The sequence below is a fragment of the Lolium rigidum genome, chromosome 5, assembly GCF_022539505.1.
Source record: "Lolium rigidum isolate FL_2022 chromosome 5, APGP_CSIRO_Lrig_0.1, whole genome shotgun sequence".
Classification (NCBI taxonomy): domain Eukaryota; kingdom Viridiplantae; phylum Streptophyta; class Magnoliopsida; order Poales; family Poaceae; genus Lolium; species Lolium rigidum.
This window is the reverse complement of record NC_061512.1, coordinates 87,438,870-87,451,781: the sequence shown is the minus strand read 5'-3', so window position 1 is coordinate 87,451,781 and position 12,912 is coordinate 87,438,870. Positions and strand designations below refer to the sequence as shown.

At 43.4% G+C, this 12,912-nt stretch overlaps 1 protein-coding gene across 3 annotated transcripts; it reads left to right on the top strand.

Moving 5' to 3' along the window:
* Nucleotides 1–2,243: 2,243 nt before the first annotated feature.
* On the top strand, nt 2,244–11,648 carry LOC124654317 (lysine-specific demethylase JMJ705-like). Of its 3 annotated transcripts, XM_047193330.1 has the most exons (8): nt 2,244–3,198; nt 4,820–4,898; nt 4,998–5,065; nt 5,975–6,125; nt 6,435–7,126; nt 7,669–8,031; nt 8,125–8,313; nt 9,258–11,648. In XM_047193330.1, the coding sequence occupies exons 1-8, from the start codon at nt 2,355–2,357 to the stop codon at nt 11,360–11,362; spliced, it is 4,491 nt and encodes a 1,496-aa protein (XP_047049286.1). In that variant the 5' UTR covers nt 2,244–2,354; the 3' UTR covers nt 11,363–11,648. The 3 variants fall into 3 exon arrangements, with proteins under 3 accessions (XP_047049286.1, XP_047049287.1, XP_047049285.1); XM_047193331.1 differs by having other exon boundaries at nt 6,807–7,126; nt 7,669–8,313; XM_047193329.1 differs by having other exon boundaries at nt 7,669–8,313.
* The last annotated feature ends 1,264 nt before the right edge of the window (nt 11,649–12,912 follow it).

The window sequence follows — 12,912 nt, the reverse complement described above, 5'->3', positions numbered from 1 at the left end:
TGGGATGTTACATCCTCCCTTGATGGCTCGGCTTCCTTGGGGGTCTTCTTCTGAGATGTACCTGATTACACATAAGACATTTGCATGAGGTAGCAAGCCATTCAAAGGGAGGTTAAGATCAAGCATGGTAAGGAGCGAATTCACCTCTTGTTGAAGTGCCTTGGTGCGTGCTCGCATCATAGGTCCACTTTGGGGACTAGTTGGTCTTGGTGTAGTCTTGGCCTTAGTAGGGGCTACATCACCTTCGTCTGACGACAAGATCTTATTCATGGCATCAATGATGGTGTTGGACGGTTACAATTATCTAGGTATGGATATTCAGATCTTACTTCGCCAGATCGTTTTTGGATCTTTTCTCGTGGTTGTCGCGAGAAGGATTATCCTCGCAATATTTGTCCCGACTGGTACGTCCTCGTTAATGGTGATTCGTACTTTCGGCTCTTCAGTGACGTCCACCAGGCTGTTCGGTTTATTTTTCTTGGCATATTGGTGTTGGTACTCTTACCGATGTTGATTGACTATTTCAATGGTTGCGCCTACATGTAGCCTTGGCATTACGGCTCAAATTAAAACAACAGGAGAACCTTCGTTGGTATTTTCAGGTCTATGGTTTGGTATGTGCGAACTACAAGATTGTGTCATGGAAGAAATAAGAATTTGAAGATCTCAATGGTTTGCTCTTTCTTTTATATTTTATTTTGTAATTGTTGGAGTGAGCTTGTAGCTTGTGTATCTCTACTCAGGCTGGAAATGGGTCGGGTTTGGTCGGGTCAACCTAAACTAGACCCATGCCCATCACCCTTATCGGGTACATCTGTGACCCACGACCCTACCCATGGGTAAGGAATGAAACCCATGCCCAAACCCATCGGGCAACCCGACCCTATCGGGCAACCCATCGGGTACAAAAAATAGAGAGTTTGACGCAACCAAATATTTAGAACACATCGCCACATTGTTGGGCTTCATCACGAAGAGTGGTGTGTTCCCGTTCATGGCTTTGTGACTGCAAGTAGTACTAATATGCACATGTTTGGTGTCTGGATACAAGAGCTTTGTGTGTAAACGATGTATACTGTCTACATGTATAATGTATGTGTATCATAGCCCACGTACCGTATAAAATAATTCAATTATTTTAATTAGTAATATTAATCGGGTGGCCCATCGGGCAACCCGTGGGCATAGACTGATACCCATGCCCGACCCACGACTAATCGGGTTGCCCATGGGTCGTTTCCATGGACGAACATCGAGACCCATACCCTACCCATTCGGGTCGGGTGCCCATGGGCAGACGTACCCATGGGTCGAAATGCCGGATTGAATCTCTACCATGTAACCAGCGGGCAGCGACATGGGAGCTTGCTTGTCTGCTTAGAAATAATGGTGGCGGTCAGTCCTTGGATCCCTATCACACCATGATGATGAAGTGCCCGACGTTTGTCTTCATTGATCTTGGACGGATTGTTGAGTTCCGGAGGCCTACGCTGACGAATTCCAAATGGACGACATGCCTGAAGTTTACCGAAGTGGATGAGTTTCGGTCGCGCACAATTATGCTTTTTCTGACCGTTTGGTTTCAGAGAGAGCGTTCGAAGCTCTGCGGCCTATTGCCGTCATGGGACATGTCTTAGTTCCACGGTGAAGTTAGACGCGAAGAATGGCATGAGGAGGACTAGCAACGGAGGTTTGTTTACCTGGTGGTGATGAGATTCTAGCTTGGTGATTTGTGACTTGGAGCAGCGACATTGGCAAGTGGGGGCGATATCACAAGAGGAATTCAGTGTCTAAACTTGCAGGGTGAAACCCAAGGTTTGATCTTAATTGATTGTGCCTGACAATGATCTTGTTGAAGGCATTGTTTTATGAGTGCAGACTTTCTCCGGGGTGAAAACATATGATCGTTGATCAGGACGATGGTGGCGCTTGTGCACTGTTCCCTTCTTGGAGAGAGACGATGGATTTTCTGGTATTGTCTTGGTGATGTTTTGTCCGCTGTTATAAGGAATAGGTCACTCTAGCGGGACTTTTTCCTTTATGCAATTTTTCTTTCTTTTTTGTCTATGTGCATCCGTATTGCTAATAGGGCATTGAGTTGCTGCAGAAGGCTAGGTGTAATTGGTATCTTTAAAATATTAATATATTTCCTTTATCGAATAGTGGCATGGTACTGATTGTGTCAAAAAAAAATCACTATCCCTCGTCGTCCTTGTCTTCCTTTCTCTCTCTATCTCTCACTAGCAAAGCCAGCAGCAGCAAGCCAGCAGAGAAGCCGATTCCCCAAATCGCCCCCCAAATGCAATTCCTCGCCTGAAGAAACCCTACCCCACACCGCCGCCGCCTTCGCCGCCATGTCGCTGCCTCCGGTGGACCCGCCGGAGTGGCTGCGAACTCTGCCCGTGGCGCCGGAGTACCGCCCCTCCCCCGCCGAGTTCGCTGACCCAATCGCCTACATCCTCAAGATCGAGCCCGAGGCCTCTCGCTACGGCATCTGCAAGATCGTCCCCCCGCTCCCGGCACCGCCCCGTGAGGCCACCGTTCAGCGTCTCAAGGCCTCGTTCGCCTCTAATGCGGCCGCCTCCGCCGTCGGCGACGCTGTCCCTACCTTCCCGACGCGGCTTCAGCAGGTGGGACTCTCCACGAAGAACCGCCGCGGCGCGAACCGCCGCGTCTGGGAGAGCGGCGAGCGCTACACCCTGGAGGCCTTCCGCTCCAAGGCGCGGGATTTCGAGCTCCCGAGGCACGCGACGCCCCCGAAGCACGCGACGCCCCTCCAGCTCGAGGCGCTCTTCTGGGGCGCTTGTGCCGCTAGGCCGTTCAATGTCGAGTACGGCAATGACATGCCAGGGTCTGGCTTTGTCAAGCCGGAGGAGCTGGAACTGGAGACCGGCAATGCGGCGCCAGCGCCAAGGGACGTCGGTGAGACCGAGTGGAACATGAGGGTAGCTCCGCGCGCACGAGGCTCTTTGCTGCGGGCAATGGCCCGAGACGTGGCGGGCGTCACAACGCCGATGCTGTACGTGGCGATGCTCTACAGCTGGTTCGCATGGCACGTGGAAGACCACGAACTGCACAGCCTCAACTACCTCCACTTCGGTAAGTCCAAGACTTGGTACGGCGTGCCCCGTGACGCCATGCTCGCCTTCGAGGACGCTGTTCGCGTACACGGGTACGCGGATGACCTCAACGCAATAAGTGAGTCATCTGTTTTCACTCTGCTTATACTGAACTTTTGTTCCTTGCTTGCCACTGCTTGAGTTCACTTTGACTTGCTTGGAAGGTCGGATGTGTTCCATTCTTGACTTGCAGACTCAAAACGTTGTGTTGCATTGTGAATTTCTGCCGCAATGGGGGGTTAATACTGACATGTCGGTTAGTATATATTATATACTTATGAGCAATGTGTAATGACAAGAGCATGTACATTAACCATGATTCAGTGCCCTTTAGTATGAAATTTATGACCTCGAGATAATGAGCAGCGAATATGTATCAGTTAGTGGGACCTTTAGGTTACTGTAGGTTTTTATCTGGATACTATACACTGAACTTGGCAAGTAGAGGCTTCAGTTTCAAATCGGACCATGGCAATCTCAATGGTTATAGGAGGCTACACTGCCACATCCTGGTAGGCTTGGAAGGGTCACAGCAGTGTAGAGTTTGTGGTTTGTGGGTAGGTAATGAGACAAGGGAGTGGCTTAACGAGGGTAAGCTGATGTTGAGGCATTTCAGTTAGGTCAGACTAAAGTAAATGTGCGCTTATCAGACAAACTGTGCATGCATAGGATGTGGTTGTTAATCAAATCATCCTTAATAGAGAGAAAGGGAGATTGAAGAGGGATGGAAGGGGAGAGAATCCTGAATTTAGTTTGGTTGGGCCCATATATCAAGTGGTATCAGATTTCAGGTTGCTCGGTGAGATTTACAGTTTTACTAGTGTAGATTTGTTTTACCTATAACCCAGAAAAAGCTCCACAAAAATATATTAGGTTTAGATCATCCGTCCCATAGCCCCTGCCAAGCCATTGCATGATCTTTTCAGTTTTTGCTTTTTGAGTCTTTGTCTGCAATCGTTGTGTCGCGTGCTGGTCTTAGCGTCTAGAGTCGTTAGAGTTTCGAGTTCTGGTCATAGTAGTCGCGTCGCCGCCGCACCATCTCCGCTTGCAGTCCTCGCCATATCACCGCCACCATACACTTCCGCTGTTGGCACAACACCATATTTTATGTCATTATGACGGATGAAATTTAGTGGCACGACTATAAATCTACCATGTTAAAATCAAAATCACAACTTTAACTCATGGCCGTCATTTGAGATTGTTTTAAAATTAATATTTATGCCTTACTGGAAAACAAACCACTTGAGCTGTAACCGAGTTTCAAAGGAAGTAGTCACATTTCATTTGACTTCTTGTCTAAGTTCCTGATTGACCTTAGTTTGCAACTGCATGTTTAATTCTCGGCTTAAATATGATCACAATGTCACATGATCATTACTAACAAACTGCAATTTGGACCTTGATCGGCACATTTATACAGGTTTAGGGACCTGATTGTACAATTTATAAATTCAGGGAGCCAAATAACATTCCCACATAAGTTCAGTGACCTATGGTGCATTTGACTCTTCATAATTACAATGCCAGTTTGCCTGGTTTAAATTATCTCAAATCAATATTAACCACATATTTCCAGATGGCTTTGTCTATAGATCTTTTATTGCCTAATCATAGTATTGAATATTCATGAAAAATGATTCTCTTTTTAATCCATATATTAGAAATTGTTAATGGGCTACTTATGTTACCACATGCAGTGGCCTTTCAAACTTTAAATCAGAAGACGACTCTCTTGTCTCCTGAAATGCTTCTTTCTGCTGGAGTTCCTTGCTGCAGGTACTGGCGCATGGTTTAACATTCTTGTTTGTGATATTCACTCTTGGCTATTATTTTGAGTACTGGGTATATTTATTGATAGATACTTCTCCAAAGCAGATTGGTTCAAAACCCTGGAGAATTTGTTATCACGTTTCCTGGAGCTTATCATTCTGGTTTTAGCCACGGTAGGCCATCTATCATGTCTATATACATAAGAGTACATTTGCTGGAAAGTAATTGTCCTTGCAAAAGTTATCTGTTTGCTCCTGCATGTGTATAATGATTTACTTATTCCACTCATTATTGTTAAGGAGAGGTTGCAGAGTTTTCAGTTATTTAAGAAACATTCCCTCCGTTCCAAAATAACTGTCGCAATATTCTCGAAATACGGATGTATCTACACATTGAAATGCGTCATCTAGACAAAGTTCCCACACTTACTTTGGAACAGAGGTAGTAGAATTTCGGGAAGCTACTTTCAATTGGGGGTTCTACAATTTTATTTTATTTGGTCATAACTAAGACAGTGGAGTAATAATGTTATTGCTGATCTTGATGACAACCATTGGTTACACCCGTTATTCTACACCTGTGATAAAATGTTTCAATGTATAGTTCTTTTAGAGGAATTAACTGTGAGCTCCCACGTGCTTGAAATATCTTGGTCAGTGTGACCTAATTACTTGATAACTGAATATGATGGTTCAACCGGTTGGGGTTTGCGACTTCATTTGCAGATGTGGATAACATGTATTCATTGTTCTGGCTACCAGATCCCTAGAGTGTTTTAAGTTTGGCATTTTCGTTTTGTGAATCAAGAGCTTTTATTCATGATTAATAGCAGAGTTATAATCATGTTGTAGGCAGTTTAGAAGGAAACTTAGCATCCTATTTATCCAAGCACACCTATGCCTATGTACAAAGTTGAAATGATAACTAGTAAAACCTGTGCTAAGCTCTTTCAGTTGGTATATAAATGTACAAAGTTTGGTATTTTATTATGTCGTCCGAACATTTACAGGTACCAATTTTGTAAAGGGTTTCAACTCCCATGCTTTTAAACAATTACTTTATTCAACTATTTGTTTCCACAGGATTTAATTGCGGGGAAGCAACAAATATTGCCACGCCTCTCTGGTTGCAAGTGGCCAAAGAAGCTGCAATCCGGAGGGCTTCAACTAATTGTGGTCCAATGATATCTCATTATCAGTTGCTTTACGAGCTAGCATTGTCATTACGTCAAAGGTGCGCTTTAACGAATATGATGTCGTTCTTTTTTCATAGAACATTTCGTTTATGCAATACTAAACAGATACAATTTTTGTATATCACTATTTTAAGTTACTACACCGAGATGATAACTAGATATGTTTCTGGAATCCAAATGATTCCTAATGGATGCATTGGAGTTTCATCTCATTAAACTAGCCTCTCTAGTTATGATGTAGCCATCTCCTCAAAATGGATAGCAAGTGTAATTTTTTTTTTGATAATTTCATAGAGTTAATATTAATGTGGTTGGATATATTCCGAAACACTATCTGTCTGTTATAGGGAACCAAACGATTTTCATACTGTTCCAAGAAGCTCTCGGTTAAGGGCTAAGAAGAAGAAGGATGAAGGAGAGATAATGGTGAAAGAAGAATTTGTTGGTAGTGTAATTGAAAACAACAATTTGCTTAGTATCCTTCTGGATAAGAGTTCTTGTATAATTGTTCCGGAGATTGTGATTCCTCCTACATCCTTTCCTACGATGATGGAACCAGATTTCAGTGTTAAACAAAGTTTGACAGGTGGTCACTGTAGTATTATCCGGCAGGCAGTGGAAAATATGTCTGTTGACGTGGCACTAGACAAACGTATAATGGTAGAGAACATGAGTGGGTCTCAGTCTATTACTGAAGCATCTTTCTCTGCATGCAACAGAAGGAAGGTTTATGAAACAAAATACGGCGAACTTGATACTGCTGCCTTTAGTTTATCAACATCCAAGGTGCAGAATGGAGTAATTCATAAAGATAGATCACCTTGGGGAGGTGGGCTCTTAAATCAAGGGCGGTTGCCATGTGTTCAGTGTGGCATATTAAGCTTCGCTTGTGTAGCCATCATTCAACCTAGAGAAGCGGCAGTTCAGTTTGTCATGTCTGGGGAGGACATTCCATTGAGTGCAGAACTTGGAGAAGTTAGTAAATCAGATGACACCTCGAATTGGATAACTGAAAATTGTGAGATGGTTCCTCAGCAAGGTTAGCGAGAATTGATCTTATATCCCCAATCACTTTTACCCATATGATTATCTTGTCGCCCATTGTGTCATTTATTGGTGTTGTACAGGTTATGGCATTGTTTTTTTTATCGTAAATGCGTAAATGTCATCCTAATCCTCTTTCTGGTTTTGGTCAAATTGGAGCTAACAGAAATAATCTTGGATAAGTACATTCGAAATGGTAGTATAAATATTTGTACTATGAAAGGTGACCGATCTGCTAATATTTTTGTACTTCAGTATTTCCTGTAACCATAATATCAAACAGTGAATCATTTGTTTCAAAATCAATAGATTTATCTTTGAAAGGCTCAAGGACAATACATGTCGCAATTGTATCTTATCTTAAAAGTTGTTTATTTTCACCAAGTGATAAAAAAGCATCAGCAGCATTTTACCATGGATTCCTGATTTCCTGCATCAAAAAACCAACTAATAGATAAAACTGTTATTATGAACTTTGTTTTCATTTTGCGTACCTGGAAGAAATGCCATAAATACCATGTCTTTTTTTTTTTACAGGACAAGCTTCTGGAATACGTGGGGTAAGTTTAGCCCAAGTTTCTGATCGGTGTAGACAACTATACAGCAGAAACAACAATGGGTGCACCTCTGCTCTTGGGCTTCTAGCTTCTGCATACGAATCATCATATTCTGATGAGGAAAAATCTGATAATGTATCCACTGATAGCGAGAAAAATGATTCAGCAAACCAAGGCACTGATATTCGGTTCTTGGAAACATCAGTTAGCTTCTCGAGTACGGTTCAATGCCAAAGGAAAAATTTGCACCTGTATGAAGAGGGTTGTGAAGCCAGAGCCACAGCATCTATGAAAAGTATAGAGCATAACAGTAGGACAATAACTCGATCCACTTGGGACACAGGTATCAACCATTTTACAAAGCTTGGAGAGCAAGGAACTCCCTATGATCAGTGTTCTGTGTATGTTGATTTGGGTAATGATCTAACCATATCAGGTGTAACAGCCTCTTTGGATACTCATGTAAACACAGTTAAGCCTTCAGTTGAACCAGATATGTTGACCAAGCTCAAGTACAACAAAGATTCTTGCAGAATGCATGTCTTTTGTCTAGAACATGCTTTGGAAACATGGACAAAACTTCAAAAAATCGGTGGTGCTAACGTTATGCTTTTGTGTCATCCGGGTATTTACACTGTTCCCTAATTTCCACAAAGTATTCTAACCTTAAAATGTTGAACAGCTTTAGAGTTCAAGGTTGAGAAGTGAACTTCTGCGATAGTTATAGTTGAGAAGTGTATTTATTTTATCTTCAAATCTAGGGCTTAAACAATATTACTCCTTCCGGGTTGAATACAATGCCACTATCAAAATAAGTTTAGTCTTGGGCTTAAACAATATTACCTTATTGCTGATTCTGGTAAACCTTTACGATTATCATTGAAATGGTGGTAAAATAAGTTTAGTCATGAAATGTGGAGAGATTGCAAACCTAAGAACTATGCTATTTGATTTCCTATTGAAATTCCCAACTATGCTATTTCATGCTATTTGCTTTGTTAAATCTGAATTAGTATGTCAGTATGCAGATAGAGATAATGTATAGTTCATTTATTAAGTGATACAATAAAGGTGAGAGTATGCACTCCCAGTAGTTTGGTGTAGTCATATGAATCCATAATCCTAGGAGTGTATACTCCTGCTCCTGATACACCAATTAAATCAACTTTAGTAGTAACTACAAGATACTCAAAAGAAATTTGGATGAATTTTCTTTTTCAGTCCATAGTTTAAACTTGACCGCTGTATACTCTTTGGTGTATGGAGAAGGGTGCAATATATATATTCTCAACAACACACGGGAGATGAACACTTCAATATCGCTTTGCAAATGAGATAACAAGGTTTAGATCCTTTCTTTTAACAAGGACTCCATGAAGCTGAGAGCGCTTCAAAAGCTTTAGTGCTCCCATAGTCATATATTCTTGTTTTTTTAGTAAATATGGGCTGTGTGTATCATGATTCATTTTTGTGTGATCTTTGCACATAATGTTATTGTAGTGGACGTCAATCATGCATTCCATGTAAAATTAAGTTGTTCTTGATTGATTATTTACATTGTACTTGCAGAATATCCTAGAGCAGAGTCAGCCGCAAAATTCATAGCAAAAGAACTTGGTTTGAAGCATGATTGGAAAGATATAAATTTTGAAGAAGCGGCCGAAGATGACATCAGAAGAATTCAGTTGGCTTTGCAGGATGAAGATGCTGAACCTGCAAGCAGTGACTGGGCAGTTAAAATGGGTATCAGTATATATTACAGTGCAAAACAGAGCAAATCCCCACTTTACAGCAAGCAGATACCATACAATTCCATCATTTACGAAGCATTTGGCCAAGAAAACCCAGACAACGTGATAGAATACGGACGACAAAGATCAGGCGCGTCAAAGAAAAGGGTGGCTGGATCATGGTGTGGGAAAGTCTGGATGTCAAACCAAGTACATCCATTTTTAGCTTGTGGGCGTGAAGAACGGAATCATGCCACGGTTTGGAGCAAACCGATGTTTGGTGCTAAGTCCCATGACAAAATACAAGAGGAACGATCGACTAAATGTAATGCAGTGATCAACAGTAGCCCATCAAAAAGACCCAGAAGAAAGGGAGGGGACTCTATTGAAAAATCTGGAGCCCAGAAGAAGAGATGCTCTGCCAGTGATGAAACCATATTGCATCGCAGTAGTCGTTGTATGAACTCTGGAACCATCAGTGATCAGCCTGGAAACTTCAATGACCATGATACTAAGCATAAAGGGGTTGAAATCGCGGAAGCACCAAGCACTCAGCGATATCAACAACATACCTTGCAAAGCATGATCACAGAGTTAAGTTCTAACAAGCAAAATGATGATAAAAGAAACAACAATTTTCATGAACTTTACGATGAAGATAATGATGTGGACTGCTGGCTTAACATAGATGCTGGAGATAATGCTGCAATAGGAAACTTGGAAGAGGTTCAAGACCAAGGACTTCATGCTGTGAAAGCTAAATCTCCAGGATCATTGCAAGGTAGTAAGAGAAAATCCAGCAAGGGCAAGGGGAGACATGATTCTTTGAATGGATATAAGAAAGTGCAAAAGATGAACAAGAAATCAATTTGTTGGAAGCAAAAAACTGTTGAGATAAATAGACAGTTTCAAGAAGATTACAATGAAGATAACACCCTGGACAATCTGCTTAATGTAGAGCGCATAGGGGAAGCCGCCATAGACAACTGGGATGAAGTTTTAGAAGAAAAAAGTGATGATGTGGTGGTGGAATCTAGAGGCAGAAGGCGTGGTAAGGATGATAAAAGAAGCAGCAACTCTAATGCACTACACGCTGAGGATAATGATGTGGAGTGCTGGCATGACATACATAGTGGAGATAATGCTACAGTAGGGAACTTGGACAACAGTCCACAACAAAGACTTGAGGCCGTGAAAGTGAAATCTGGATGTAAATTGGAATGCTGCAAGGGAAAATCCAGTGAGGGCAAAGCAAATTATATTTTTTTGAATGGAGACAAGAAATTGCAAATGGTGAACATAAAGTCAAGCTCTAGGAAGCAAAAGAATGATGGCATAACTGGAAAGTTTGACAAAGGTCACGGCGAAGATAAAGCTGCGCAGTATTTGCTTAACGAAGAATATGAAGACACACAAGATAGCTGGTACGAAGTTCCAGATGAACAAATGGATGAAGTAAAAGTGAATTCTCGAGGCGAAATTCCAGATGAACAAATGGATGAAGTAAAAGTGAATTCTCGAGGCAAACTGCAAACTGGTAAAAGAAAAATCAAACGCCAAGCAGGTGATAATGCAGCAGCATTTCCGTGTGATATAGAAGGGTGTGACATGAGCTTCAGCACAGAGCAGGACTTGTTGTTGCACAAGCGTGATATCTGTCCTGTTAAAGGATGCAAGAAAAAATTCTTCTGCCATAAATACTTGCTTCAGCACCGCAAAGTGCATATGGATGAAAGGCCACTCCAATGTGCATGGAAGGGCTGCAACAAGACATTCAAGTGGCCATGGGCGAGGACAGAGCACATGAGGGTACATACCGGGGTAAGACCGTACGAGTGCAAGATACCTGGCTGCGGTCAGACATTCCGGTTTGTGTCAGATTTCAGTCGCCACAAGAGAAAGACTGGCCATTCCAGTGACAAGAGAAATAAGGAGATCACATAACTTCTAACCCCTGTGCATGATCCGAAGGGGATGCTGATTGTATAATTACATCAGATTTCATTTAGTGTCGATTAACCTGGGTTAGGAGTCTAATTCATTTCATTGTTTACTGACTCTGAATAACGAGTCAATTTTTCGATTGCTTTAGGTCCAACTGGCCTCTAGTTTACTAGGTTTATTGTACTTCACTAGACCGTGAAAAACTTGGAGGTTCCTTCTGTCAGCATGGTCGAATTGACATACTGATGTGGGAGCATGGTCGAATTGACATACTGATGTGGGCTAAGAGCATCTCCAGCCGCGCCCCCCAAAGCCCAGAGCGACCCCCAAAGGTATTTGGTAGTGTCGGACAACGCGTGTCCCAAAGTCTCCTTCCGTCTGGCGTGGCCCAAAACGGTGTTCGGGTCCCGAGCCTGTCCCGATCCATAGGGGACGCTCCGGGCACGCCTGACACAACGAAAAGCGATGCGAGGAGACGCGGGACCGATGCGTCAGCGGCACAACCGACACGTCAGCGGCACATTCAAGTTTAACCTAATCATCGCCTAACTCGCGACGAAAGTTACTAGCGCACATCGATGGTGCAGTTTTCGTAGAGGCGCAGCGATGTGTCTCGTCGCGCCTAGCTCTTCGTGTCGGCGTTAATGAGCGCCATTGCTCCCTGCCTATAAAAAGGGGCGCTCTCGCATCATCCCTCACACACAAATCCTAGCGCCTCTCTCCCTAACCCTAGCCGCCACCATCTTTAGAGTCGAGGGCCATGGCTGGTAGAGGCAGAGGCCGAGGTCGCGACCGTGGTCGTGGCTGCGGCCGTGCTGGAGCACCAAGAGCTGCACGGTCGTCGTCGCCTGCGACGCCATCGTCTTCATCGTCGTATCTGCAGGAAGAGCACCAAGTGCTGTTCGAGTTCATCGTCGTCCTCAATGGCGACCCACTCAACATCCAGAGGCTGCCGGACAAGTTCGCCGAGTTCGTCGCCGGCAACGAGCTGGCCGCGCTGCATCTGCGGGAGGTTAGCTGCGACTGCTGCCGGTGGCCGGTGGACGTCCTCTTCGACGGGCGCGACAAGGTGTACCTCCACACCGGCTGGCAGAAGTTCGCGCGCTACCATGACCTCCAAGCCGGCTGCGTGCTTACATTCTCCTACCTAGGCGACGTGGATATGAGCGTGAAGGTGTTCGACGACACGTCCTGCCGCCAACACTACCACAACGACGACGAAGAGGAGGACGATTGAACACGCCGAGTGTTCTTTCTTCGCAAAGAAAATGGTAACGGAGGTTTGGTTTCTGTATGTTCTCCTTGCAAAGGACCAACATGGCTATCATTACCAGCTGGATTTTCCAGTTTAGGTGACTGAGAGTGCCTGCGAGTGTTCTTTCTTAGCAGGTTTCCTCATTTTGCAATGTTTTATTATGTATTAGTTTGTGGAAATCATGTTCCCAATTATGTATTAGTTTGTGTAATGTTCCTCCTCTCTATTGAAATCAAAATGAAATAAAAAAGTATTTTAATGTAAAAATAAGTTTGGGGGTCGCGTTTGAGGGAAG